General features: G+C 42.3%; 4 protein-coding genes and 1 long non-coding RNA gene across 6 annotated transcripts; 1 reads left to right on the forward strand and 4 right to left on the reverse strand.

The window, feature by feature from the left end:
• Positions 1–304: 304 nt before the first annotated feature.
• LOC139622385 (NLR family CARD domain-containing protein 3-like) lies at positions 305–7748 on the reverse strand. The gene is made up of 9 exons (XM_071479676.1): positions 7731–7748; positions 6813–6926; positions 6571–6700; positions 5968–6053; positions 4989–5235; positions 4817–4873; positions 2260–3904; positions 1512–1634; positions 305–971 (listed from the first exon to the last, which is right to left on the reverse strand). Exons 5-9 carry the CDS (start codon positions 5224–5226, stop codon positions 830–832), a joined length of 2205 nt encoding a protein of 734 aa, XP_071335777.1. The 5' UTR covers positions 5227–5235; positions 5968–6053; positions 6571–6700; positions 6813–6926; positions 7731–7748; the 3' UTR covers positions 305–829.
• Positions 4341–4810, forward strand: LOC139622419 (uncharacterized). The gene is made up of 3 exons (XR_011691244.1): positions 4341–4463; positions 4495–4558; positions 4613–4810. It is a non-coding gene; the product is annotated as an uncharacterized lncRNA (long non-coding RNA).
• On the reverse strand, positions 7189–14340 carry LOC139622386 (protein NLRC3-like). The gene is made up of 8 exons (XM_071479677.1): positions 13846–14340; positions 13604–13733; positions 13001–13086; positions 12024–12270; positions 11653–11709; positions 9120–10764; positions 8429–8539; positions 7189–7889 (listed from the first exon to the last, which is right to left on the reverse strand). The coding sequence occupies exons 4-8, from the start codon at positions 12259–12261 to the stop codon at positions 7748–7750; spliced, it is 2193 nt and encodes a 730-aa protein (XP_071335778.1). The 5' UTR covers positions 12262–12270; positions 13001–13086; positions 13604–13733; positions 13846–14340; the 3' UTR covers positions 7189–7747.
• Positions 14212–18510, reverse strand: LOC139622383 (glutamic acid-rich protein-like). Its single transcript, XM_071479674.1, has 2 exons — positions 15528–18510; positions 14212–14859 (listed from the first exon to the last, which is right to left on the reverse strand). Exons 1-2 carry the CDS (start codon positions 17704–17706, stop codon positions 14537–14539), a joined length of 2502 nt encoding a protein of 833 aa, XP_071335775.1. The 5' UTR covers positions 17707–18510; the 3' UTR covers positions 14212–14536.
• A 976-nt stretch (positions 18511–19486) lies between these two features.
• Positions 19487–27264, reverse strand: dusp27 (dual specificity phosphatase 27). Of its 2 annotated transcripts, none has more exons than XM_071479661.1 (6): positions 27161–27264; positions 26102–26260; positions 25669–25787; positions 24121–24352; positions 23721–23938; positions 19487–22785 (listed from the first exon to the last, which is right to left on the reverse strand). In XM_071479661.1, exons 2-6 carry the CDS (start codon positions 26215–26217, stop codon positions 20000–20002), a joined length of 3471 nt encoding a protein of 1156 aa, XP_071335762.1. In that variant the 5' UTR covers positions 26218–26260; positions 27161–27264; the 3' UTR covers positions 19487–19999. The 2 variants fall into 2 exon arrangements, with proteins under 2 accessions (XP_071335762.1, XP_071335763.1); XM_071479662.1 differs by having other exon boundaries at positions 26102–26317; positions 27161–27181.
• Between the last annotated feature and the right edge of the window lie 275 nt (positions 27265–27539).

A 27539-nucleotide genomic window follows, 5' to 3' on the forward strand; every position in this document is an offset into this window, starting at 1 on the left:
TATATATATATATATATATATATATATATACACACTATATACTATACTTTGAATAGCGAGAGCTGCAAAAATAGGACTTTGTGTGTGTGTGTTTGTGTATGCAGCACTGCATACAGTGACTTAACATGTGAGCCTATGCATATAACATCAATCTAGATAATGTCATATCTCTGGACTGCAGTCCAAGACAAATGTTGTTGAACCATTGCAGCTAAATGCTAGCATCTTGAATAAGCTGTGTGTTTGCTGTCTTGCTGAACACTTGCTAAAAACTAGATAAAAACTGCAGTTCCTGTAATGCCCACGTTTACAGCTGGGTACAAAAAACTCTTCCTCCTTAATGACAACTGTACAGGAGGTGAGTTTTATATAACTCACCTGTTTACATTTTATTTAGGTTTAAAGTTCTGTGTAATTGAGGGTGTGCCACTTTGAGTGACAGGTGGGTGAGAGTATGTTTGCCATCAACAGACTGTAGTCTCACTTCCACACAGGCTCCACCTCTTTGCACATTTTTGTAATAGCCGGGAGTTGGGCAGACCAGCTAACAGGCTAATATATAATGAGTTCCTTTTTTTGATGTGACAAGATGACAGTTCCACAACAGGCATTTCTATGACTTTGTTTATTCTGTTGCAAATAAAATGTTGTGGCTTATATCACAGAAAAATAACTGTACATTAAATTAAATTAAATTCAACAATTAAACAACACAGTAATTCATGTGGTCTGGTAGCAAAGCAAAAAAAATGCCAACACTGTTTGTCAGTGACAGGAGTAGAAAAGATACTTGTGAAATATACATCATTCACATGTGAATGTGAAACACTTAGTCCAAGCCATGACGCAGCCTCAGTATCTTTGGGATGACACGCCGGACCACAGCAGAGAGAAATAAAGCAGATGGAAGAGGGATTAAATCAGATACAGCTAAACACCAGGAGCTCCCCAGGTTAAGACTCTGAAAAACCCTGAAAAAAAGGAACAAGGTGTTGTTAAATCTGTGTCATTATTATTGAGCAAAGATACACACTGTTATTTGCTACACCAATATTACACACAAGTGTAGTACTGCCTTCACGAAAGCCTTTTGTAACATTTTTAAGTTGCACTGTAAAATAAGGTTAGCTAATTTTTATATTCAGTGTTTAAAAAACAAAATTAGAAATCATTTCACCATTTATATACATATACTTGGCAGGTGATTGGATGAACCATTTGTCTATCACCAGCTACCTTTGACCAATCAGATTCTGGATCCTTCCCATTTTTTTCACGAGCAGGCTGGTGAATCAAATTCTTGCCGAAACCAGTTGGGAGAAGAGTGTACTTTATTGAGTTTTGTGTTTATCATTGCTATATATTGTTGTTATTCATGCATTTTCTATTATTTGTTCCTTTACTGCTGATGTCATTTCACTCACAATGCTAATGTTTTGCCTTCGGTCAACTCCACTTGTTTTAAATGTGCTATATAAATCAAGTTCTTCCTGTAGAAAGACTCTCCATACCTGAGGATGACTCGTCTCCAGTGTTGTTTGATCTCTTTCACCTCTTTCTCTTTCAGCATCCTCATCAGCTCGTCGTTCTCTTGCACTGCGTCGCCTACCCGCTGTATAGCACGGACTAACGATCTAGAAAGAGACACAAATGATGCATGTGAGATCATTTGTATTCACTTACACACTTACCATCTTACTTTGACCAATGAGCTTTTTATCTGGATTTGGTCCAGTTTAGTCCTGACTCAGTCTGTGACAGAACCATAGAAATCCTTCCTGGTTATAAACTGTATCTGTTAACAACAGAGACATTAACACAAGTCAATAATGATGGCTGCAGACACCTTGGTGGAAATAACATTGTTGGCTACGGACACCTGGATGCAAATAGCATCTTCTTGAGTTTAATTATTATCATTACTATTATTTTTATGATCTTTACTGAATGTTACACTAAGTCAAATTTCATTAAATATTATCCAATAAACTGAGAAATCCTGACATCTCTACAGAGAGTAGAGTACAGTGGACTCCTCTGTCAACAGACAGCAGCTTCACTCCTGAGTCCTGCAAGTCTTTGTTACTCAGGTCCAGGTCTCTCAGACTAGAGGACTGGGATCTGAGAACTGAAGACAGAGCTTCACAGCGTCTCTCTGACAGATTACAGCCACTCACACCGATGGAAATAACCATGAACATAATAACAATTATTTATTTCTTACTCTCCAATCAAGATTTCAGGGTTCCAGTTACTTACGCCATGCTCTTCTTTGCATTCAGGTACTCCAGGTACCCCTCCTCTACAGATGGATCCTTCAGTTCATACAAACAATCAAACAGACTCCTGCTCGTCTCTAAAGGTAGAATCCCTTCAATCTTCCTCTTGATGTACAAAATTATTTCCTTGTTGGTTTCTGATCTGCTTCCTATCTGTGTCACCAGACCTCGTAAGAGAGTCCGATTGGTCCGCAGTGAAAGACCCAGGAGGAAGCGGAGGAACAGGTCCAGGTGTCCATTTGGACTCTGTAAGGCCTTGTCCACAGCTCTCTGGTAGAAATGTGTAAGTTCAGATTTATCTTGAAATAGTTTAATCCACCAGTATGTTGATTGTTCAGTCATCAGATTGACTCCAGAGCTGATGAAGGTCAGATGGACATGAAGAGCAGCCAGAAACTCCTGAACACTCAGATGGACGAAGCAGAACACCTTGTCCTGGTACAGGCCTCTCTCCTCTTTAAAGACCTGTGTGAACACTCCTGAGTACACTGAGGCTGCGCTGATATTGATGTCACACTCTGTCAGGTCTGATTCATAGAAGATCAGGTTTCCTTTCTGCAGCTGCTCAAAAGCCAGTTTTCCCAGAGACTCAATCATCTTCCTGGTCTCTGGACTCCAGTGTGGATCTGTCTCAGCTCCTCCATCATACTTGACCTTCTTCAGTTTTAAATGAACCACCAGGAAGTGGATGTACATCTCAGTCAGGGTCTTGGGCAGCTCTCCTCCCTCTCTGGTCTTCAACACATCCTCCAGAACTGTAGCAGTGATCCAGCAGAAGACTGGGATGTGGCACATGATGTGGAGGCTTCGTGACGTCTTGATGTGGGAGATGATCTTTCTGGCCTGCTTCTCATCTCTGAACCTCTTCCTGAAGTACTCCTCCTTCTGTGGGTCAGTGAACCCTCTGACCTCCGTCACCATGTCAACACACTCAGGAGGGATCTGATTGGCTGCTGCAGGTCGTGTGGTTATCCAGAGGCGAGCAGAGGGAAGCAGTTTCCTCCTGATGAGGTTTGTCAGCAGCACGTGCACTGAGGTGGACTCTGTGACATCAGTCAGGATCTCAGTGTTGCGGAAGTCCAGAGGAGGTCGACACTCATCCAGACCGTCAAAGATGAACACAACCTGGAACTGATCAAACCTGCAGATTCCTGCTTCTTTGGTCTCAGTGAAGAAGTGATGAACAAGTTCCACCAAGCTGAACTTTTTCTCTTTCAGCACATTCAGCTCTCTGAAGGTGAAGGGAAATGTGAACTGTATGTCCTGGTTGGCTTTGTCTTCAGCCCAGTCCAGAGTGAACTTCTGTGTTAATATTGTTTTCCCAATGCCAGCCACTCCCATTGTCATCACTCTTCTGATTGGTCCATCTCTTCCAGGTGAGGCTTTGAAGATGTCTTCTTGTGTGATGGTTGTTTCTGGTCTGGCTGGTTTCCTGGAAGCTGTTTCAATCTGTCTGACCTCATGTTCATCATTGACCCCTCCAGCCCCTCCCTCTGTGATGTAGAGCTCTGTGTAGATCTGGTTCAGAAGGGTTTGGTTTCCTGCTTTAGCGATCCCCTCAAACACACACTGGAACCTCTTCTTCAGGTTAGATTTCAGTTTCGGCTGGCACTTGTGAAGAGCCTCTGGATGAATAAACAACAGATAATAAATGACCCAGTTAAGCCCCGGTCACAACAGAAAGTGTCACAGTGAAATTAATCCACACCTCCTCCTCAAACATTTGGATCTAAACTCTTGTAGAAGAAGTGACGACTCAGAGATTCTCCCTGATCAACAGCTGTGATCTGACATTTCACTTTGGTCAGAGGCGACTATTTCATCAGGGCACTTTACCTCAGGGGGCTAATTTTTGCCATGTCACAACAGCAGGTAACATTTCCTTTGATAACTCTTTCTATTGCAATGCTAAGACAAGAGACCAAGTTTTTGTTACTCTGAAAACAAACATAAGTAATCATCAACCAAACCACTGTAGCCACAACATGTAGGATTAACCATGTCAACATGAGACAAAACAGTTTAATAACACTCAGAAAAACTGCACCGAAATTTCTTATTGTCACATGCTGTGAAATCTCGAAGATTACGATGATACGTTGATGATACTCTGTTTTATCTTTCATAGTAAATCGAGTCAATTTGTTTTGGACAAACAACAGTTTTTAGGTCATAAAAAAAACAGTATCCCTTCACGCCTGTGCCACAACTCTAGATATTTCTAACTAACACTTTAACTTTAACTTGCTGCACTGCCTATTGAGTTATATACTGAAGGTGTGTTGGCCTTTTAGATGTGATTTTGTTCTTCTCTTTCCATTTTGAAGACTGAGAATAGCCCATCTCCCACCACCCATCCTGACCACATTTTACAGAGACAATTGCGAGCAGCCTGAGCAGCTGTATCTTAGCCTGGTTTGGAAACTGCATGAATCTTCTGCTTGCTAACTATCAGTGGAAGTCAACAGGTACCACTGGTTTTCTCCTACAAGTTTGTGCCTTGTTGACGTCCCCTCACAAAATCTATTGAACTCTACCTGCTGCTGAAGCTGCAAGAGCTGATGTATCTTGAGGACCAACTTGAGACAGTTTTCCTGTTGGAGGAAAGTGAATCAAAGTGATCAAAGTGAAACAGATACAGCTTGAGCTTTAATTATATTTCAGATGTTGATCAATGTATTTGACATTGTCGTTTTTCCTGTGACTGACCTTCCATTATTTTGGACTGAATGAATCTTGCCACCTGCATAACATTTTCAGGCGTGTATGCGCCGACCATCAAATCCACAGTTTTCTCTCTGCTTGCATTCTGCAGATGACACACTTTGATGGCAGGGAAACCACCCAGTAGCTCAGGATGCTGCAGGTACCACTGGAAGAGGCTCAGCTCTTTGTCTCCCAAATCCTGCAAAGTGTTCAGCAGCTGCTCCATCACAGGCGTCTCCATCTTTGCTCCCTAATAGAATCAGAGGGTTTTTACCAAAATGAAAGGTTCACATTATCATGATTCCTCATGTGTCCTGTTGATCAACTCTGCTTTTCAGTTTTTTCCAGATTATTTTTTGCGATTAAATCTGGCGGCTCAATTGTTTTTTAGATATATATTTCAGAGGTATTTTTAAGGATGCACCTTTCCAATACACTGGACTGGAATTGGATCTGATATTGACCTTTTTTGTGGATGTAACAGTGGCTGAGTGACTCAGTATTTAGTGCCACAACATCCCTGGTTGATAATAACAATGTGTAATTGTTCATAATTGCAGTCATCCTTTTTTCTTTTTTTTTTTTACTGCTGCTCCTGACAGTTTGAATATGTCGGACGTCAGTGACTCTTCCTTTTACTATTTCTACTTTGACTAAAATGCATTAACAGATCATTAAAAAAATGTAATAACTCTATCATCCACAATTGTTGGCCTAATTAATCATTATCAAAGTTGCTGTATCATCAAGCAGCTACGAGCCACGCTGCATCTGAGAGTTCAGACAGAGTCAAACTCCACACTGAAAACACGAAGCACAGAGAACTGAGAGTTGAGACACTTCAGAACAACAAATGAGGTGTTCTGGTATGTGAGCTAAACTTAGTTTAGGTGTATGAATGATTTATGATTTTAATACATCAGTGTACATGATATAAAACTGGATCAAGTGTCCAAATATTGTCAAAATTAATATAACTTACTTTTCAAGGGGTTTCTTCTCCAGGGAATACAAACATAGAGAGAGGGATAAACTGACAGATGTTGGCTCTCAGCTGGTTCGAGACATCTAAAGCAGATAAAATGCAAAAAATTACTAAGAAATTCAGTTTGTTATGAACAAGTGACATCAGAAACAAACATCAGCTGTTCATCATATTGTTTGATACCAGTAACTCAATATTCCAACAACATAAAAATTCATCTTCAAACACAAGATGGTTGGAACATGTTTGACGTTTCTGTCTATTTTAGGCCAGTTTGTTCAAAATGTTACACAAGCTAGTTTTCTATTTAATGGTGTAGGTGTTAGCTTTGTGTTAGCAACACAAAGAGAAAATACATGGTTTACTCTAAAACACAAGGAGTGAACTGTAACATCATGATATAAGGATTATGACAAAAACTTGATATTGAAGCTTTTTATCCACTTAAATCACATTTTAACATAATTGGTGTCCGACAACTAGCATAACAGATTTGAAAAGTTAGCTTAGCGCGAATTCCCCTACAAACGTTACACAACAGGAAACACAGACGGAAAGTCCCGAAGGACAAAGTGAACGTATGACACAAAGCAAACTTACACTTTATTGAAACAGTCAGAGAGTTGAAGAAGAAGAAAACTGCTCCTCCACCTGCAGAGACCTGCAGGGGAACTAGTTTCACAAGTTTGCTACTTCCTGTCGTGAGTCAGAGGGTATCCGGAAGGAAGTGCTGGAACAGGAGCAGATTTTCACAATAAGACGTCTGTTTACGTTGGGATTTTGACATATTTCATTTATTATTGTTGTGATGTCAGACACGTGGATTTGTTTCCCATATTTACTATTTAAAACAGAAACATGCAGGAAGTCATCTGACAGCTCAGCCCAGAGTCTCTCTGCAGACTCATTCAAAGGCAAGACAGGAGCACAGGAATTAGGAGCGCGGTGAATGGCAACTGCAAAATACCACAATGTAGATTTAATTCAGACAATCAGCTTTCTCCATGGAGGGCTGTCCACTGTGGAGCTCATTACCAACAAAAACCAATTAACTCCAGATATAAATTCCTTTACTACAAAGGTAAAGTGCTGGCTAAAAGCAAACTGAAGCTGTACCCATTTCTAGCTGATCACACATCTCCAAAATATTCATTACAATATTAAATCAAGAAAATGTTGATCATACACACAACATACACAAAGCTACATTTAGTATGATGCTGTGCAAGCTGGTTTAATGTCATCAAGTGCAATCATGAAAATAATACAGTGGTGATTATCAGACTGTGAAGTTCACAATAACTGGAAAACACACAAATCAGCTTCACTTTTCACTAAAAACTAGATAAAAACTGCAGTTCCTGTAATGCCCACGTTTACAGCCAGGTACAAAAAACAGGTTTGGTCTCTCGAGCTAATTTCCTCCTTAATGACAACTGTACAGGAGGTGAGTTTTATATAACTCAGCTGTTTAAATTTTATTTAGGTTTAAAGTTCTGCGTAATTGAGGGTGTGCCACTTTGAGTGACAGGTGGGTGAGAGTATGTTTGCCATCAACAGACTGTAGTCTCACTTCCACCCAGGCTCCACCTTGTGGCTTATATCACAGAAAAATAACTGTACATTAAATTAAATTCAACAATTAAACAACACAGTAATTCATGTGGTCTGGTAGCAAAGTAAAAAAAATGCCAACACTGTTTGTCCTGTTTGTCAGTGACAGGAGTAGAAAAGATACTTGTGAAATATACATCATTCACATGTGAATGTGAAACACTTAGTCCAAGCCACGATGCAGCCTCAGTATCTTTGGGATGACACGCCGGACCACAGCAGAGAGACATAAAGCAGATGGAAGAGGGATTAAATCAGATACAGCTAAACACCAGGAGTTCCCCAGGTTAAGACTCTGAAAAAACCTGAAAAAAAGGAACAAGGTGTTGTTAAATCTGTGTCATTATTATTGAGCAAAGATACACACTGTTATTTGCTGCACCAATATTACACACAAGTGTAGTACTGCCTTCACGAAAGCCTTTTGTAACATTTTTAAATTGCACTGTAAAATAAGGTTAGCTAATTTTTATATTCAGTGATTAAAAACAAAATTAGAAATCATTTCACCATTTATATACATATACTTGGCAGGTGATTGGATGAACCATTTGTCTATCACCAGCTACCTTCAACCAATCAGATTCTGGATCCTTCCCATTTTTCTTATGACCAGGCTGGTGAATCAAATTCTTGCCGAAACCAGTTGGGAGAAGAGTGTACTTTATTGAGTTTTGTGTTTATCATTGCTATATATTGTTGTTATTCATGCATTTTCTATTATTTGTTCCTTTACTGCTGATGTCATTTCACTCACAATGCTATTGCTTTGCCTTCGGTCAACTCCACTTGTTTTAAATGTGCTATATAAATCAAGTTTTTCCTGTAGAAAGACTCTCCATACCTGAGGATGACTGGTCTCCGGCATTTAACACAGACATTACACCGCACCCTCATCAGCTCGTCGTTCTCAGCCAGTTCTTTGCCTACCCGCTCTAACGCACGGATTATCAATCTAGAAAGAGACACAAATGATGCATGTGAGATCATTTATATTCACTTACACACTTACCATCTTACTTTGACCAATGAGCTTTTTATCTGGATTTGGTCCAGTTTAGTCCTGACTCAGTCTGTGACAGAACCATAGAAATCCTTCCTGGTTATAAACTGTATCTGTTAACAACAGAGACATTAACACAAGTCAATAATGATGGCTGCAGACACCTTGGTGGAAATAACATTGTTGGCTACGGACACCTGGATGCAAATAGCATCTTCTCAAGTTTAATTATTATCATTATTGTTCTTACACTAAGTCAAACTAATAAAATCCTGACATCTCTACAGAGAGTAGAGTACAGTGGACTCCTCTGTCAACAGACAGCAGCTTCACTCCTGAGTCCTGCAAGTCTTTGTTACTCAGGTCCAGGTCTCTCAGATTAGAGGACTGGGATCTGAGAACTGAAGACAGAGCTTCACAGCGTCTCTCTGACACATTACAGCCACTCACACCGAGGAAAATAACCATGAACATAATAACAATTATTTATTTCTTACTCTCCAATTAAGATTTCAGAGTTCCAGTTACTTACGCTATGCTCTTCTTTGCATTCAGGTACTCCAGGTACCCCTCCTCTACAGATGGATCCTTCAGTTCATACAAACAATCAAACAGACTCCTGCTCTTCTCTAAAGGTAGAATCCCTTCAATCTTCCTCTTGATGTACAAAATTATTTCCTTGTTGGTTTCTGATCTGCTTCCTGTCTGTGTCACCAGACCTCGTAAGAGAGTCCGATTGGTCCGCAGTGAAAGACCCAGGAGGAAGCGGAGGAACTGGTCCAGGTGTCCATTTGGACTCTGTATGGCCTTGTCCACAGCTCTCTGGTAGAAGTCTGTCTCTGTAGATTCATCTTTTCTTGGTTCAAACATCTGGGATGTTGACTGTTCTGTCATCAGATTGACTCCAGAGTTGATGAAGGTCATGTGGACATGAAGAGCAGCCAGAAACTCCTGAACACTCAGATGGACGAAGCAGAACACCTTGTCCTGGTACAGCCCTCTCTCCTCTTTAAAGACCTGTGTGAACACTCCTGAGTACACTGAGGCTGCGCTGATATTGATGTCACACTCTGTCAGGTCTGATTCATAAAAGATCAGGTTTCCTTTCTGCAGCTCCTCAAAAGCCAGTTTTCCCAGAGACTCAATCATCTTCCTGGTCTCTGGACTCCAGTGTGGATCTGTCCCAGCTCCTCCATCATACTTGATGTTCTTCAGTTTGGACTGAACCACCAGGAAGTGGATGTACATCTCAGTCAGGGTCTTGGGCAGCTCTCCTCCCTCTCTGGTCTTCAACACATCCTCCAGAACTGTAGCAGTGATCCAGCAGAAGACTGGGATGTGGCACATGATGTGGAGGCTTCGTGACGTCTTGATGTGGGAGATGATCTTTCTGGCCTGCTCCTCATCTCTGAACCTCTTCCTGAAGTACTCCTCCTTCTGTGGGTCAGTGAACCCTCTGACCTCTATCATCATGTCAACACACTCAGGAGGGATCTGATTGGCTGCTGCAGGTCGTGTGGTTATCCAGAGGCGAGCAGAGGGAAACAGTTTCCCCCTGATGAGGTTTGTCAGCAGCACGTGCACTGAGGTGGACTCTGTAACATCAGTCAGGATCTCAGTGTTGTAGAAGTCCAGAGGAAGTCGACACTCATCCAGACCGTCAAAGATGAACACAACCTGGAACTGATCAAACCTGCAGATTCCTGCTTCTTTGGTCTCAGTGAAGAAGTGATGAACAAGTTCCACCAAGCTGAACTTTTTCTCTTTCAGCACATTCAGCTCTCTGAAGGTGAAGGGAAATGTGAACTGTATGTCCTGGTTGGCTTTGTCTTCAGCCCAGTCCAGAGTGAACTTCTGTGTTAATATTGTTTTCCCAATGCCAGCCACTCCCTTTGTCATCACTGTTCTGATTGGTCCATTTCTTCCAGGTGGGGCTTTGAAGATGTCTTCTTGTCTGATGGTTGTTTCTGGTCTGTCTGGTTTCCTGGAAGCTGTTTCAATCTGTCTGACCTCATGTTCATCATTGACCTCTCCAGCCCCTCCCTCTGTGATGTAGAGCTCTGTGTAGATCTGGTTCAGAAGGGTTTGGTTTCCTGCTTTAGCGATCCCCTCAAACACACACTGGAACCTCTTCTTCAGGTTAGATTTCAGTTTCGGCTGGCACTTGTGAAGAGCCTCTGGATGAATAAACAACAGATAATAAAATGACCCAGTTAAGCCCCAGTCACAACAGAAAGTGTCACAGTGAAATTAATCCACACCTCCTCCTCAAACATTTGGATCTAAACTCTTGTAGAAGAAGTGACGACTCAGAGATTCTCCCTGATCAACAGCTGTGATCTGACATTTCACTTTGGTCAGAGGCGACAATTTCATCAGGGCACTTTACCTCAGGGGGCTAATTTTTGCCATGTCACAACAGCAGGTAACATTTCCTTTGATAACTCTTTCTATTGCAATGCTAAGACAAGAGACCAAGTTTTTGTTACTCTGAAAACAAACATAAGTAATCATCAACCAAACCACTGTAGCCACAACATGTAGGATTAACCATGTCAACATGAGACAAAACAGTTTAATAACACTCAGAAAAACTGCACCGATATTTCTTAGATTACGATGATACGTCGATGATACTCTGTTTTATCTTTCATAGTAAATAGAGTCAATTTGTTTTGGACAAACAACAGTTTTTAGGTCATAAAAAAAACAGTATCCCTTCGCGCCTGTGCCACAACTCTAGATATTTCTAACTAACACTTTAACTTTAACTTGCTGCACTGCCTATTGAGTTATATACTGAAGGTGTGTTGGCCTTTTAGATGTGATTTTGTTCTTCTCTTTCCATTTTGAAGACTGAGAATAGCCCATCTCCCACCACCCATCCTTGCCACATTTTACAGAGACAATTGCGAGCAGCCTGAGCAGCTGTATCTTAGCCTGGTTTGGAAACTGCATGAATCTTCTGCTTGCTAACTATCAGTGGAAGTCAACAGGTACCACTGGTTTTCTCCTGCAAGTTTGTGCATTGTTGACGTCCCCTCACAAAATCTATTGAACTCTACCTGCTGCTGAAGCTGCAAGAGCTGACAGATCTTGAGGACCAACTTGAGACAGTTTTCCTGTTGGAGGAAAGTGAATCATAAATCACTTCAATCATAAATAGGTCTCGATTAAAATGATACATTTTCTATTTTCATGATGCCTGCAAGACCTCAAAATAACAAAATATACAGAATATGTCTGTAGATTTTGCCCTCAGACTTTAACTGTCCCGAAACACATAGTGACAAAACCAAGAGGTTTGACAGAGGCAAAGTGAAACAGATACAGCTTGAGCTTTAAATATATTTCAGATGTTGATAAATGTATTTGACATTGTTGTTTCTGCACAACATGCCACGTATTTCAAGTTTTTCCTCTTCCTGTGACTGACCTTCCATTATTTTGGACTGAATGAATCTTGCCACCTGCATAACATTTTCAGGCGTGTACATGCCGACCATCAAATCCACAGTTTTCTCTCTGCTTGCATTCTGCAGATGACACACTTTGATGGCAGGGAAACCACCCAGTAGCTCAGGATGCTGCAGGTACCACTGGAAGAGGCTCAGCTCTTTGTCTCCCAAATCCTGCAAAGTGTTCAGCAGCTGCTCCATCACAGGCGTCTCCATCTTTGCTCCCTGATAGAATCAGAGGGTTTTTACCAAAATGAAAGGTTCACATCATCATGATTCCTCATGTGTCCTGTTGATCAACTCTGCTTTTCAGTTTTTTCCAGATTATTTTTTGCGATTAAATCTGGCGGCTCAGTTGTTTTTTAGATATATATTTCAGAGGTATTTTTAAGGATGCACCTTTCCAATACACTGGATTGGAATTGGATCTGATATTGACCTTTTTTGTGGATGTAACAGTGGCTGAGTGACTCAGTATTTAGTGCCACAACATCCCTGGTTGATAATAACAATGTGTAATTGTTCATAATTGCAGTCATCCTTTTTTTTTTTTTTTTTACTGCTGCTCCTGACAGTTTGAATATGTCGGACATCAGTGACTCTTCCTTTTACTATTTCTACTATGACTAAAATGCATTAACAGATCATTAAAAAAATGTAATAACTCTATCATCCACTATTGTTGGCCTAATTAATCATTATCAAAGTTGCTGTATCATCAAGCAGCTACGAGCCACGCTGCTTCTGAGAGTTCAGACAGAGTCAAACTCCACACTGAAGACACGAAGCACGCAGAACTGAGAGTTGAGACACTTCAGAACAACAAATGAGGTGTTTTGGCATGTGAGCTAAACTTAGTTTAGGTGTATGAATGATTTATGATTTTAATACATCAGTGTACATGATATAAAACTGGATCAAGTGTCCAAATATTGTCAAAATTAATATAACTTACTTTTCAAGGGGTTTCCTCTCCAGGGAATACAAACATAGAGAGAGGGATAAACTGACAGATGTTGGCTCTCAGCTGGTTCGAGACATCTAAAGCAGATAAAATGCAAAAAATTACTAAGAAATTCAGTTTGTTATGAACAAGTGACATCAGAAACAAACATCAGCTGTTCATCATATTGTTTGATACCAGTAACTCAATATTCCAACAACATAAAAATTCATCTTCAAACACAAGATGGTTGGAACATTTTTGACGTTTCTGTCTATTTTAGGCCAGTTTGTTCAAAATGTTACACAAGCTAGTTTTCTATTTAATGGTGTAGGTGTTAGCTTTGTGTTAGCAACACAAAGAGAAAATACATGGTTTACTCTAAAACACAAGGAGTGAACTGTAACATCATGATATAAGGATTATGACAAAAACTTGATATTGAAGCTTTTTATACACTTAAATCACATTTTAACATAATTGGTGTCCGACAACTAGCATAACAGATTTGAAAAGTTAGCTTAGCGCGAATTCCCCTACAAACGTTACACAACAGGAAACACAGACGGAAAGTCTCGAAGGACAAAGTGAACGTATGACACAAAGCAAACTTACACTTTATTGAAACAGTCAGAGAGTTGAAGAAGAAGAAAACTGTTCCTCCACCTGCAGAGACCTGCAGGGTAACTAGTTTCACAAGTTTGCTACTTCCTGTCGTGAGTCAGAGGGTATCCGGAAGGAAGTGCTGGAACAGGAGCAGATTTTCACAATAAGACGTCTGTTTACGTTGGGATTTTGACATATTTCATTTATTATTGTTGTGATGTCAGACACGTGGATTTGTTTCCCATATTTACTATTTAAAACAGAAACATGCAGGAAGTCATCTGACAGCTCAGCCCAGAGTCTCTCTGCAGACTCATTCAAAGGCAAGACAGGAGCACAGGAATTAGGAGCGCGGTGAATGGCAACTGCAAAATACCACAATGTAGATTTAATTCAGACAATCAGCTTTCTGCATGGAGGGCTGTCCACTGTGGAGCTCATTACCAACAAAAACCAATTAACTCCAGATATAAATTCCTTTACTACAAAGGTAAAGTGCTGGCTAAAAGCAAACTGAAGCTGTACCCATTTCTAGCTGATCACACATCTCCAAAATATTCATTACAATATTAAATCAAGAAAATGTTGATCATACACACAACATACACAAAGCTACATTTAGTATGATGCTGTGCAAGCTGGTTTAATGTCATCAAGTGCAATCATGAAAATAATACAGTGGTGATTATCAGACTGTGAAGTTCACAATAACTGGAAAACACACAAATCAGCTCCACTTTTCGTTAAAAAGTTTTCATGTTATTAATTCGGACTGTCAGTATGTTTGTTTTCTTGATACTTTACAGATACATGAAGTTTATTATAATATTTAAATATCTTGTCTCCAGTCGGCCTATGCATTATTCATACTTCTCATAAAATGTAATGAAATTGGACCCTTGGTCAATCAACCCAAACCCTCTGATAACATTCAGGGCTTGATCACGAGTTAATCATGGCCTCAAACTCATCAATTCTCTGCTTGGTGTTTCCTTTCCGGATCCTCCTGTAGGACACAGTTTTGTACTTGGATGACTGACGGCTGCTGTTCTTCTTGTCCACCTCGCCGTTCATCTCAGTAGAGTTTTGACCTTCTTCCTCTTTGTCTCCTGTGTCCTCCTTTGTCTCCAGCTCAGGGGTCCCTGTGCTGGGGGAGTTTGGGGTTGGACCGGGCTCCTTGTTTTCTTGTGAGGACACCATCGGCTGACCAGCTGCATCCATCAATGTCACTCTTTTCTCCAGCCTGCAACCTGATGCCCGTCGATCTGGAAGTGGAAATATCATCCAATTTAAATGAAAAAGTAAAGGCTGCAAGGTTTTTAATTATCAGACATTTGCTTTTTGTGTGAGTGTCATCTTTGTGGAATTTTAATTAGATTTTAATGAATGAATGAATTCTCTGACCTGAATCTCCACTTTCAGTAACTGTGTTGCAGCCAGTCTCTGCTGCAGTTACGTAACCTCCTCTCTACACTGCAGACTCTAAAACCAGTGGCTCCACATTTTAAACACTCACAGCACAAATAACCAAAGGTTTCAGATGTACAACCAAGTGAAAGCTGGATGCAAAGGTCCGGACACCTCAGGGAAAATTACATATGCAAATGTTAGAGCACTCTTAATTCTATTCTAATGAACTTAGAAAAGAATAAACACTAATTGTGCTAAGTCAGTCCAAGTATATTTGGCTTGTGAAAGTGCTGCTCCCTTTGTTGGCTCACTGATTTGACAAAACTACAACACAGCTGGTGGCTGAACTTCATTCCTCAGCTCAGTTTTATATCTTGACTCAGCACATTTGAATCAGAACAACAGAAGAACTGTAACCTGACCAGGAGCTGCAGGCAACAGGCTGCACGCCTTCACCTCCTCACACAGGTGCAGTGCCACGCTGGTGTCACCCTCCGAGGACCAGGAGCAGAGCAGCGGTTACCTGTGTGGCCCTCAGGGGCAGCGTCTCTGGAGCGGTCCGGCCGATCCCTCAGACTCAGACGTGTGTGGGTCACAGTCCCAGCTGAAGCGTCTGTGCTGCTCGGAGCAGCCTCCTCCAGCTCTTTGTCTCTGCTCGCTGATGAGGGGTAGATGTCCCCGCTCTGGTCTCTGGCAGACACTGAGCCTCTCTCTTCATCTGTGAGGAAACTGTGAGCTTCATCTTCATCGTCCGCACCATCACGACTCAGTGTGGGAGCAAATTCAACATCTGGTCGGGGTGATGAAGGCGACGAAGGCGATGAAGGTGATGAAGGTGATGAAGGTGATGAAGGCGACGAAGGTGATGAAGGCGACGAAGGCGATGAAGGTGATGAAGGTGATGAAGGTGATGAAGGTGATGAAGGCGACGAAGGTGATGAAGGCGACGAAGGCGACGAAGGTGATGAAGGTGATGAAGGTGATGAAGGTGATGAAGGCGACGAAGGTGATGAAGGTGATGAAGGATCTGACTGGTTGAGCTGATTTGCTGGCTCCTCTTTCCACTTTTCATCTTCTGCATTTTTTCCTTGGCCTGAGATCATCGCCTCCTTTTCTTCTTCTCTGTCAACCTGTTGTTTTTTATTTTCTTCCTCTGCCTCTTCTTCCTCTCTTCCCTCCACCTCTTCTTTGTTTTCAGTGTGATGTTCTTCATCTCCTCTAATCTCTGTTGTTGTCTCTTTCTCCACTTCCTTGTCTTTAGTTTCCTCTCCCTCCTCCTCAACTGTCTCCCTGTCTTCATCTTTTCTTTCTTTCTCTACCTCCTCCTCCATCTTTTCTTTCTCTACACTGTCATCCTTACTGTCTTCCCTCATAAAATCTTTTCCCTCTACCTCCCTCTGTTCTTCTCTTTCTTCTATCTCTTCTTTCTCACGGCTCTTCCTCTCTTTCTCAGCTCCGTCAGTCTCCATAACCTCCTTTTCTTCTTTTTCATCAATCTCTTCTTCCCTCCTCTCCTCTTTTACATCACCCTTTTCATCTTCATCATCCTCACTTTCTTCCTTCATAACCCTCTCTTCTTCTTCCTTCTCCTGAGCTTTTATTTCTTTCTCTCCATCTTTTTCTTCCTCCTCATACTCCTCCACTTCCTGCTTCTCTTCCACCTCTACCTCCTGTTCTTTTCTTTCATCAACCTCTTTTTCTTTCTCTCCTCTGTCATTGTTTTTTCCTCCCTCAATAACATTCTTTTCCTCTTCTTCTATCTCTTCCTCCTCTGTCTGCCTCTGTTCTTTGTTTTTCTTCACCTCTTCTTCATTCACCTCATTGTTGTCCTTTTCAAACTTGTTCTCTTCATCTTCATCACTCTGTACCCTCTTCTCTTCTTCTTCAGTCTCCTCCTCCTGCTTTCTTTCTTTCTCTTGTTGACTCTTTGATTTGTCCTTTTCTTCCTCCTCTTTCTCTCTGTTTACCTCATTTTCTTGCTCTTCTTCTCTTCCCTCTTTCTCCTCTTCTTGCTTCTCTACATTTTCATCACCTTTTTCAGCCTCTACTTCCTTTTCTTTCTCCATTGTTTCTGCCTCATCGTCTTCCCATTTTCCTTTCTCCTCTTCCTCATTGTGTTTCTCACCTTCCTCCTTCTCATTTTCAATTTCTGCTTCTTCCTCTTCATGTGTCTCATCTTCCTCTTCTTCTTCATCCAATGCTTCCTCTGTGGTTTCTTCTTTTTCTCCTTCAGTCTTCTCTCCCTCCACCACTTTTTTTGTCCTCTCTTCCTCTTCTTCTCTTACATCTACTTCAGTTTTTTTCTCCATATCATTGTGTCCATCATCATTTCCTTCTTTCTCCACCATTTCCTCTTTGTCTCCTCTTTGCAGATCCTCGTGTTCGTTCTCTTTTTCCTCTTTCCAGTCTTCAGCCTCTTGATCTTCTTCATTTTCCACCTGCTCTGCTTCGTCTTCCTCCATCATCATCTTTTCTTCATCATCTGCATATTGAACACTTTCTACCTTCTCCTCCTCGTCCGGTGCCTCATCACTGTCAGGACTTTTCCCTCTTTTCTCTTCAGACAACATCGGCTCCATCGTGTCCTCTATTGACAGGATGTCTCCAAACAGCCCGACCGCCTGAATAACCCGAGACACTATCGAGTTCTCCTCCAGGTCCAGACTGTCCAGCACGTCTGTGGGGGTCCACCAGCTCGCCATCTTGAGCAAGAACCGCTGTTCTGCTGCTCAGTTTGTTGAATGCATGGAACAAACCTGCAGTCGTCCCACCCGGGTTCAACCACCTGTCTGTTATGAAAAGCCCTCACACACTCGGAGAAGGATTTCATTAATGCTGAGAGGCAGAAACGCAGCACGCGTCATCTCTCCGTCCACAGCCTGGTGACCTGAAGCCACGTTTTCAGCCTCATGCTTCACATGTGTGAACAGACTGGGGTTTGTACTTTAATCTCTCAGCTCTGGTCTTACTTTCTCCTTCACTTCACCCTCCACCATCATTTTTTACTCCACTGCACAGTGAGTCCCCCACCTTGTATGAGTATCACAAGTAAAAGTACTCAGTCTTTTGCAGTGATCTGAACTCTGATCATTATTATTATATTCTAATAAAAAGAGAACTCAAGAAACTCTGTGGCAATCTGGACAAAACCAACCTGATAGTGGGCCCTGATGGAAAAGTGACCCCAGGTTAGTTGCATGACAATAAGATTTTACACATGAATCGAGAAATAATACAATCACAACAGTGACATCATAAAAACTAGAGTTCGACACCTGAGGACCGTTATCTCGTCAGGCACGTTGATAGTGTGCACATTTCAAAATAAATGTTCAGTGTAACCAGCTCAAACCATGATACATGCATAAAACCTTCATGTTTCAAAGCTCATGAATGATAAAATAAATAACACTCACTGCAGTGCAGTCAGATAAATGAAATGAATGAAGTCAGTGGGATAATATAATATATAAGAGTATGTTATGAATATTTTGTCCAGCCAGGGGTCACAATTTTAGAATAATAAACAGGCAATGTCTCCGTTACCATGTTTAGATTGGTCATGGCCGAAGCTTTTCCGTGACTCTGGATTTAAGTGTATACACAACAGCTTGAAGATCAACATTCCCATAGTGATTTATCCCACCGTGGTATGTAAAGCTTCTCAATGAGCTGTAATGAGGGCTATAGTCTCACATGTACTGGCTTTATGTCACTGTTCCCATCCTCCCTGCAGTTCACAGCTGCAGTACACACAAAATCACACCTGTGAAATTTAAATCAGTCTCACTGGTTTTTGTGAGGTAAATATGAGAAATAGTTAAAGATAAGATTTGATAGAAGCTTCTTTATATTTTAGATAAAGTGAATATTCATCTGATTCATGAACCAGCCTGAAATATCCCTCACATTTTCAAATCTCAAGACATCAAAAACTTTACTCACTCTGTCCACTAGAGAGCAGTATAACATTAGAAATACAGTCAAGTGATCCACATTTTCATATCCACTGCATGCATGTCAACACAGCTGTTTCTAAAAAACCCCAAAAAACAAAACAAAGAGCTGTTTTGTTTTTCACGATCATCAAACCAAAGCAAAAGAGCAGAATTAGGAGACAGTTTTCCAGGAAATACAAGTAAACTGGATGTTTTGATCTCAAATTCCTCAAAGGTCCCGAATAAAAATCAGACGCTCTCCCCACAGAGCCTTCAGCTGTCTGTTGAAATCAGAAATTTAAAAGTAACCACACAAGTGCCTTGAAAAATAATGTAATATATAGATGGAGTCATGGCGTCATCTTTGCCTGTGCAGGTAATGAAGGAAACAAGAAGGAGTCATTTAAAATGCATTTTCTGGTTAATCAGTCTTTTACATAGAAATAATGTTAACTGAATTATTCCAGAACATCTGTTTGCTGTTAGCATCTGTTTTGATGAAGCTAATAAGAATGCTAATAAATTAAACCACAAATCCACAGCCTTTCATTTATCAGAATATTTATTGCAATAATAAAATAATGTAACAGTACAAATAGAATTTGATCTTCTCTTTTCAGGAGCTTTACATCATCTTGTATGAAAATACATTCTGCACTAAGTGTATTTTATGATCAGATACATTCAACAATGGTGCAACCAATAACTTAATTATGTTTATAATCATTATTAGTATTAATACAGGCTCTAAACATTCATCCTAGTTCATTTTTGATGCATGATGAGCAGAGAAAGGTATTTTCCCTACAAATACTTCTAAATATAGACATCCACAATTTAAAAAAGGGATGTACTTTAAAAAATGACTTCATGAACAATAGTGCTTGACCGACTCCTTCATCCACCTCAACTCTTTGTACAGTGAGCCTTTAGATAGTATTACACTTTTAAACCTTTTTGGGAAACAAATACTTGAGTTAAAAGAGATCTCTTCTAACTGTCTGCACCATGGAATTAGCTCTAATTTTCTGAAACCTCCCCGTGTCAGCAGTATTTTCTAAGATTCACTCCGGCTATGTGACCTTGCTTCTTGCTGTGCCCTCCAAGCAGCAAGTACCTCATCGTCCTCGGCCTCTGCAGCAGCCCGAGCTCTGATCCTCTGCCTGGTTTGGGCGATGAAGGTAGCAATATCCTCCTCCTCCTCCTCCTCATTGGCTTGCACCCTCCTGCTGCTCCTCTCTTCTGTCTCTCTGCTTTCATATCGTGAATGGTGACCAAACTTTCTCTTAGTGGAGAAGTCGCTGTAGCTCTCCGTCCCCTCATCGCTCTCGTTGTAAGCCCCGTACGACCGGCCTGCCTGGCTGTAGCCGCGGGTTTGTGTGAACCCGTTGCAGGAATATTCTGCATCTTCACTGGACAGATCTTCACGTAACCTCGATCTGTATCTGGAGCTATACATTTCCTCATCTTCTTCATCGGCAGCATAGGATGCCCTGCGGCTGGAGAAATCAAATTCAGAAGCAGAGGCATCGAGATCATCGTAGGGATCCTCTGATGGGTCAGTTTCTGCTCCATAGGCTGTTTTCCTTGGAGGAGGCCTGACACTTTTAAGCCAATCGTCGACGCTGGTGTTCTTATCTTTCTCCAGTGCTGGGTTGAGATTCAGGCACCCGGAGAGGCCATAAGTCCTCTTAGGTTTCTCCTTTTTCTTTGTCTCTTCAAGAAACTCCTCCTCTCTCTTCTTTCTCTCCTCCTCCTCATCTTCATCCTCCTTCGGTTTCTTTTTCTTGTACAGAGTGCTGCGCTTGTTGTCCTCCAAGATCTTTTTCTTTTCGTAGGTATTCATCTTGCCCCTCATCTCAGATTTCATCTCCTTGTCCATGGCATCCAGTTTTCCCAGGTTGACCTGGTCTTGGAAGAGGCTGAAGAGGGGGACACTGGTGGTGGTGATCTTGTTTTTCTTAGTGCCTTGGGTGGAACCCAGGGTGGAGCTGAGGGTGGAGCCCAGTGCCGAACCTTTACCACTGAGACCTGAGATGCTGCTCGACCCACCACCTGAGAGGACTGATGCTGCCCTGCCATGACCCTGGGACAGAGCGCTGGAGTAGGAAGCACCGCTCAACAAGGACGCTTTGTCATCATCTACTCCCCTGCCAGAAATCACACTTGTTGCACCACCATAGCTAAGCTCTGATCCTGCACGTGATGGAGGAGGCAGGCTCATCTCGCTCTGCTTCTGTTTGATCGTTTCAGAGACGACATTAGCGATCCAGTTTTGGATGCTGGCCAGATTGACCATTGGCTCGCCTCCTGGGCCCTGGACAGTTGGAACCGGGAGGATGGGAGGAACTGGGGACATGGGATTAAGTGGAACTGTAGATTGTGCTGATCTACGAGGTTGTGAAACCGAGGATATGACTGATGAGCTGCCACTGAGCATGGACATGTTGTCGTCGTTGGCGACACTTGGCGGGCCGTTGACCCCGGCTCCAGCCCAGAAAGCAGAGAGAGGTATTGTACCTCCGCTAACGCAGCTCTCATTCTCCCAGCCACACATGGACTGACTTTCTTCTAAGGTCTTCTTTGAGCGCTCCAGAATCTCCTCGCGTCTTTGCCTCCTTTTGACTGTGGCAGAGTCCTCACCTCGACTCAGTTCTAAAATCTCCTCTGTGTTCTCCTCCCCGAGACGCTTCTGCTGCCTCAGCTTCCACGACTGATACGCTGTGAGGTTGACATCTTGGAAAGATGGTGTCTTCGCTTCCCCCTCGCCGTCACCTTTCTCTCCCTCTCCGACAGAACTTTTCTCTCCATCCTCACGATCTTTCTTGTTCCAGCCAAACTGAATCCGCTTGATGCGCCAACGCTCCAAAGGTGTCATCTTCTCCTTGTTTTTCTGGCAAAAGTTGTACATGGAGCTGGTGTCAGAGAGGATACTCTCCACTTCGTCATTAATATTTTTCTTTCCTCCTTCTGTAGTGGTGCTCTCACTGCCTTCATCGTCCTCTTTCTTGTGGTAGCGAGCAGCGGCTTGTTCTTCAATTTCCTTCAGCCGCTGTTTCCAAAGATCAGAGTAACTGGTGCAGCTGGAGGTGGACATTGCATCTGAAGGTGGGCGTCTGTTGCGACGCTTCAACCGCTCTTTCACAGCTCGTACATCCTCACTGGTGACGCTCTCCACGTCGACATCTACACCGTCCTTCTTTGACTGGCCCCCTGAAATAGATTCCTCATCCTCACCGTCACTGTTAAGCTGTGCCTCCCACCACTCTTCACTTTGATATTTCTCATTTCTCCGCTGCCACTCGCGGATCATGCTGCCAACGCCATCGTCATCGTCCTCCTTTCCCTCCTGATCAGGTAGAACAATCTCTTCTTGAGCAGTGGTTGATCCCTGGTTGTCCAGACCATTCTGCACTCCAATCAACCCACTCCTGAGCGCTGCAGCAGCTGCGGAGGAAGCAACACTGCTCATCACACTTTTGCCATCCTCCTCCTCCTCCATCATGATGGATTGAGCTTTTACTCCAATCATACTCTGCTCTTCCTCTTTATCAGTATCATCATCATCATCGTCTCCATCTTCATTGAAGATGCGAGCGCGAGCACGAGCGTCAATCACAGAGCATTGGCTGAGCGTTTCGTCGTCGTCGTCACGCTCCTCCATCAGGTTCTCATTGAGCTCTCGCAGCTGCTTCAGGAAGCCTTCGTTGGGGTTGATGGCGCGTTTTTTCCTTATGGAAGTCAGGGCCTCCATGATGGTCATGTGTTGGAAAAACATCAGGTAGGATGCCACAAGGACAGCAGAGCGGCTGATGCCCATCATAGAAACCACAAGAACTTTTCCTGTAAGCAAAGAAAACAGTGATTATTGATCGACTATTATTACTATTATTATTATTATTATTGAGATATTTTATAGTTTAAGTATTTCATGTCAGAGTTATGGTTCATACACTGTTAAATGCTAAATAAGGGAGTTAAAGTAAAGTTTTTATTGAGTTTTCTCTGACATTTTTGTAGTTGTTTTGATGCCCTCATTTTAAAATGATCCATTTTTTGTTTTTGGGTCTGAGGTAAATATTTAATCTGTGGTAAAATATTCTACACATTAAAAGCAAAACTCTCAATACAAGTTAAAAACAAAACATATGCTGCAGATTTGATGATGAAAGTTTTGCCCTCAAAGGGCGACAAACTACAGTCGTTGCTGTTGACGTCTTCAGGCAAGATTTTCTGAATCAGCTGCAGTTAAATGAATGAGAGACAGTCACAGCGACCATAACAAGACGCTCTTCCAGGAACATAGAAGTACTCTGTATGGTCCATGAAACACTTCTCAGAAAGTGGGATGCTGGGTAAATCCCTGAGACATGTCCGGCGAGCTGTTTGTGATCTGTTACTGCGTCACTGTCGACCTCTGCCCGAGGACATACAGATAAAGACTGTGCCTCTGGCTAAACCCAGTGAAACAGAAGTCCTGTGTATCCTCCCATGTTAAGTAATAATGGAATAAATAAAAATCTCTGGGAATCACAGAGCAACAACATCACAGTAATGATGAAGAATCTCAAGATTTATAACTTTGTTCTCTTTATGTCAAACTTTAAAGTTAACAATAAACTGATTTCTGAGGATTAGAAATGAAAACTCTGAATTGAGGAGACAATTACATAAATGCTTTGATTTTGAGGCCCGTGTTGGTTGAACTATAAATCATAAAAAAAGAAAAGGCAGACAGTGGAGACAAAGACACTCAGACAAAGCAAACCCTGACTCACCTCTGTGCGTCAGCAGAGCCTCGTCCAAGAATTCGGCGGTGGGTCTGAAGTGCACGGAGATGTCGGCGTCGGGGAAATCGTCCACTTCAATGCCCATGTACTGGATGTTCATGCCGGCGTAGAAGGACTCGCCCGTGTAGACCCCAGTGCCATGGGCGGTGTTGAGGATGTGGGTGATGCCCATTCGCTTCAGGCGAGCCTTGTTGACTGCAACAGATCTGAGAAGGAAAAGTGACCTCAGAGAGTAGAATGAAGAGATCTAATCTCAGCAGGTAATGCTGAACCAGTTATCGCCCTCCAGTGAAGACCACATCCCTCCATATTCAGAGATTTTTTAATGCTCTTTTAAGGAATGAGACATTCATAATTGAAGCTTTTGCAATTTCCTGTGGAGACTCACTTCTCTGCTATGAAGATGTTGGGCCACACCTCATCCACTGGGTTGATGGGAGCCTCCAGGCGGTCCTGCACCATGGCCCTCTGGATGTCCAGCACACAGGGGGTGTTGTAGGGGCTGCGGTCGTCGATCATATCCCTGACCCGGTTGTAGAGGTCCTCCACCATCAGCTGCTCGGCGGTTTCCAGCATGGACTCTGGGACGGACTCGGCACGCACACTTCGAGGCGGCAGCTCTGAGGAAAGACACAACCATCGAGATTGAAGGATTTATTTGTTGGTATTCCAACTCCTACCCTGGCAACAGGCTAAAGAGTTGTTGCCCCTGGGAAAAATCAATGTCTGCATTATGAAACTGATGTTAAAATACCTGAAGTCTGACTAACTCCTCAGAGCAGAAGTACAGCTACTAAACCAGAGGAAGGTCATCTTTAGTGCCATAATCACTGCATGTCTGCTACGTGAGGAGTTTTTTCGCTGTAGCAGGAATAATTCACGTTTTGATCTCTCTGAATATCACAAAGCTACAGGAGGTGCACAGCTTGAAAAGCAGCAGCTCATAAATGCAGACATGCAGCCAGTATTCAACAGAGAGCATTTGTCTCCCTGCAGATGAAACATGTATCGTCCATTAAGCTGCCACTAATGTAATGTAAGGACAGAGCAGACGCCTGAAACAGGAGCCGCTCTCTGATGCGTCAGACAGAATAATTTCCTCAATTAACGAGACTCTGCTCCTCCAACGATCAACGTCTCCTTCTGGTAACGAGCTGAAGGAATGAAACATGGCTTCACTCTAATTGAAGGGTATTTGACTAAATCAGAGCTGTTGAATGTGGAAAAAGAAATCATTTTTCCAATTGCTGCATTTGTATGAGGAGTGAAGAGCAGAGCTAAAGATAAGCTGTGTGGATGCTGGCCTGGTCTCTTGGTACTTCAGTAGTTCTGGATCCAACAACCAGTGAAGTTTTGCAGTTGATTAATTGTTAAAATCCTTCACAGCTTTGTGAATGTAAGGATTTGTTTATTCTCATAACAGTTTTAATTTATTGTTCTTTACATTAAGAACACTTTTTATCTGATGAAATTTGGTTTTGTAAGCCTGCTCAGATCAAATATTTACTGATAAAAATCCAACTAGAGTCAGCTGTCGGGATTTAAGAGGCTCCTGGATAAATCATTGCTGTGGGGCCACGACTGAAACGAGCTCTTTCTTCTTCTCCCATTTTTCTGTGAGCACAGGAAGAAATGAAACTAACTGGTGCTCCTGCGCTGAAATAAAACACACAGAATAAACTGACATAAGGTCTTTGAACTAGATTTTGAGATGCTGCTACTGACAAGACAGACCCATAAAATCAAATTATATCCAGGACTCGCACCATTGTACTTTAATGGTGCAAATTATTGAAAGAATGAGTGATTAACAGGAGTGTGAGGACACTGTTTTCAGATCTGACTTCAGCTACTAAAGGACTTTTGTTATTGTTTTTTGACATTTTAGAGAATTCATAACTGAAGATGCTGGTGTTTTTTTGCAGCAGTGTCTCACCCTCGTTGATGATCTTCTTGGCAGCGATGGCTGACGAGAGGTGGATGGGCTCCATGAAGATACTCGCAGCGTCAGAGCCTGAGATCATGGAAAACCTGGACTCGGATACCGTGGAGAAGCTGAGAGAGACAGAGATGATGATAATGATGATGGTACTCCCAGCAAGGCTGCACAATCCCTTATTGAGTTTATCTTTTTAAAATAAAATGTTCACATAGTTTATCTGGATGAATTGGCCACATCAACAGGGATTTAAAATTAAAGGAAAAAACTTGTGAAATTAAATTTGTGGTGAGAAAGTGTGAATCTGAGGTAAATGCAGCTTTAAAGCAGCTGAAATGTGCTTCACGTTTGTTTCCAGTGGTTGACGGTTAAATTCGCTGATAATAAACAGGAGTCTGGTGTGTGGTGCAATGTGAAGGTGGTCTCCTGCCTGGGGGAGGGGCAGCGGAGGTAGTGAGACTGGACTCCTCTGACGCTCATCTCCTCCTTGTCTCCATCAGGAACCGTCTGATCCCCGCGCTCCCCACTTTCACTGGCCGACGCCATGGCAACCAAGATCCCGCCTTCCTGCTGGTGAAACTGGTTCCCTCTGTCCACACATACACAAATTACCGTCTCAGATTTGTCCTCTCACCTGACGTGGACCCTGGTTTAGTGTCAAATGCAACGGGTTGACAAAGATTTATAAACTGACACAGAAAAGTCCCTCCATCATGTTCGGAGTCACTCTAAATCTGTGGGATTTACACAGCAGCACATTGAAAGAATGAGACTGAAACACACTCATCACGAGTTACTACAATTATAAAAATCAGTTTCCAGCTTTGGTGTGAAACAAAGCTCTGGTATGAAGTAAAGGACCAAATCACAGGTTTTACACTCGAAATGTGACATGTAATCGTTAGGAAATACACATGAGAGAAGAGAAGGAGGAGTGAATAGTTTATGACTTATCATTCAACCATTTCTGACAGAGACGACTCGTGACTCTGTGTCGCACTCAGAGAAAAGTGTGTGAGCTTTTCTGAGCTCGGGGTGAAATACGATCTGGAAAAACAAGATGTCTTTAGATAAAAGGACTATTTCATGAAAGAGTGAAGACTGGCATCCACACAGATAAGAGTGGTGGAGGGAAAATGACTGTGGTCCGTCACACTGGATCTGTGCTCCCTCACCTACAAATCAAAGTTTAAAAAAAAAAGAAAAACCTACGTTTCAAACTGTAGTTGCTGGAAATCAGTGTACATAAAATGTGTGTGTGTGTGTGAGGCCTTCCAGTGGATCTATTTTTAGCTGAGGTGACAGCTGCCTCAGAGCCTGTCAGGCCTGAGAGCAGCGGCTCAAAGGCCAAACAGCTTCCAGCTTTAAAACAACACAACAACAACACTCATCAGGAGTGTGAAAACTCACACAAATAGAAACTGGTCTCCTGCTTTTCAGCTTCATAAAAACACCTCATCTGTGTGTGTGTGTGTGTGTGTTTTCTTACCTCCGTTGAGACGGCCGTCGCTCACAGTGTCGTCTGGTCTGAGGCTGATGGCAGTCGGACTGACACAGGCTCCTAAAGTTAGAGAGCCCCCCTCCTCTCCAAGTCCTCCCCACCTCCCCCACCAGGCCTGCGGGGGCCCTGACACCTGACACCAGAGCTGCAGGTACCTGAGTACTTTTACTCGAGTAATCAGGAAGTTCCAGCTGACATACGACGACTGCTCGACACCCCTTATTAATGGATCACTGCAGATTAATTTGAGAATCATTTTAATCTGTTAAACAATCAATTAGTCGACTCACAGTCAGACTATAATATTTCCTTTCTTTCTGTATTTTTCCAGATATTTCTGTCTCTGCACTCATTTAATTTGAATGTT

This window comes from Trachinotus anak, unplaced genomic scaffold (assembly GCF_046630095.1).
Source record: "Trachinotus anak isolate AG129_WGS33_773 ecotype Australia unplaced genomic scaffold, CSIRO_AGI_Tana_v1 ptg000006l, whole genome shotgun sequence".
NCBI classification, from domain to species: domain Eukaryota; kingdom Metazoa; phylum Chordata; class Actinopteri; order Carangiformes; family Carangidae; genus Trachinotus; species Trachinotus anak.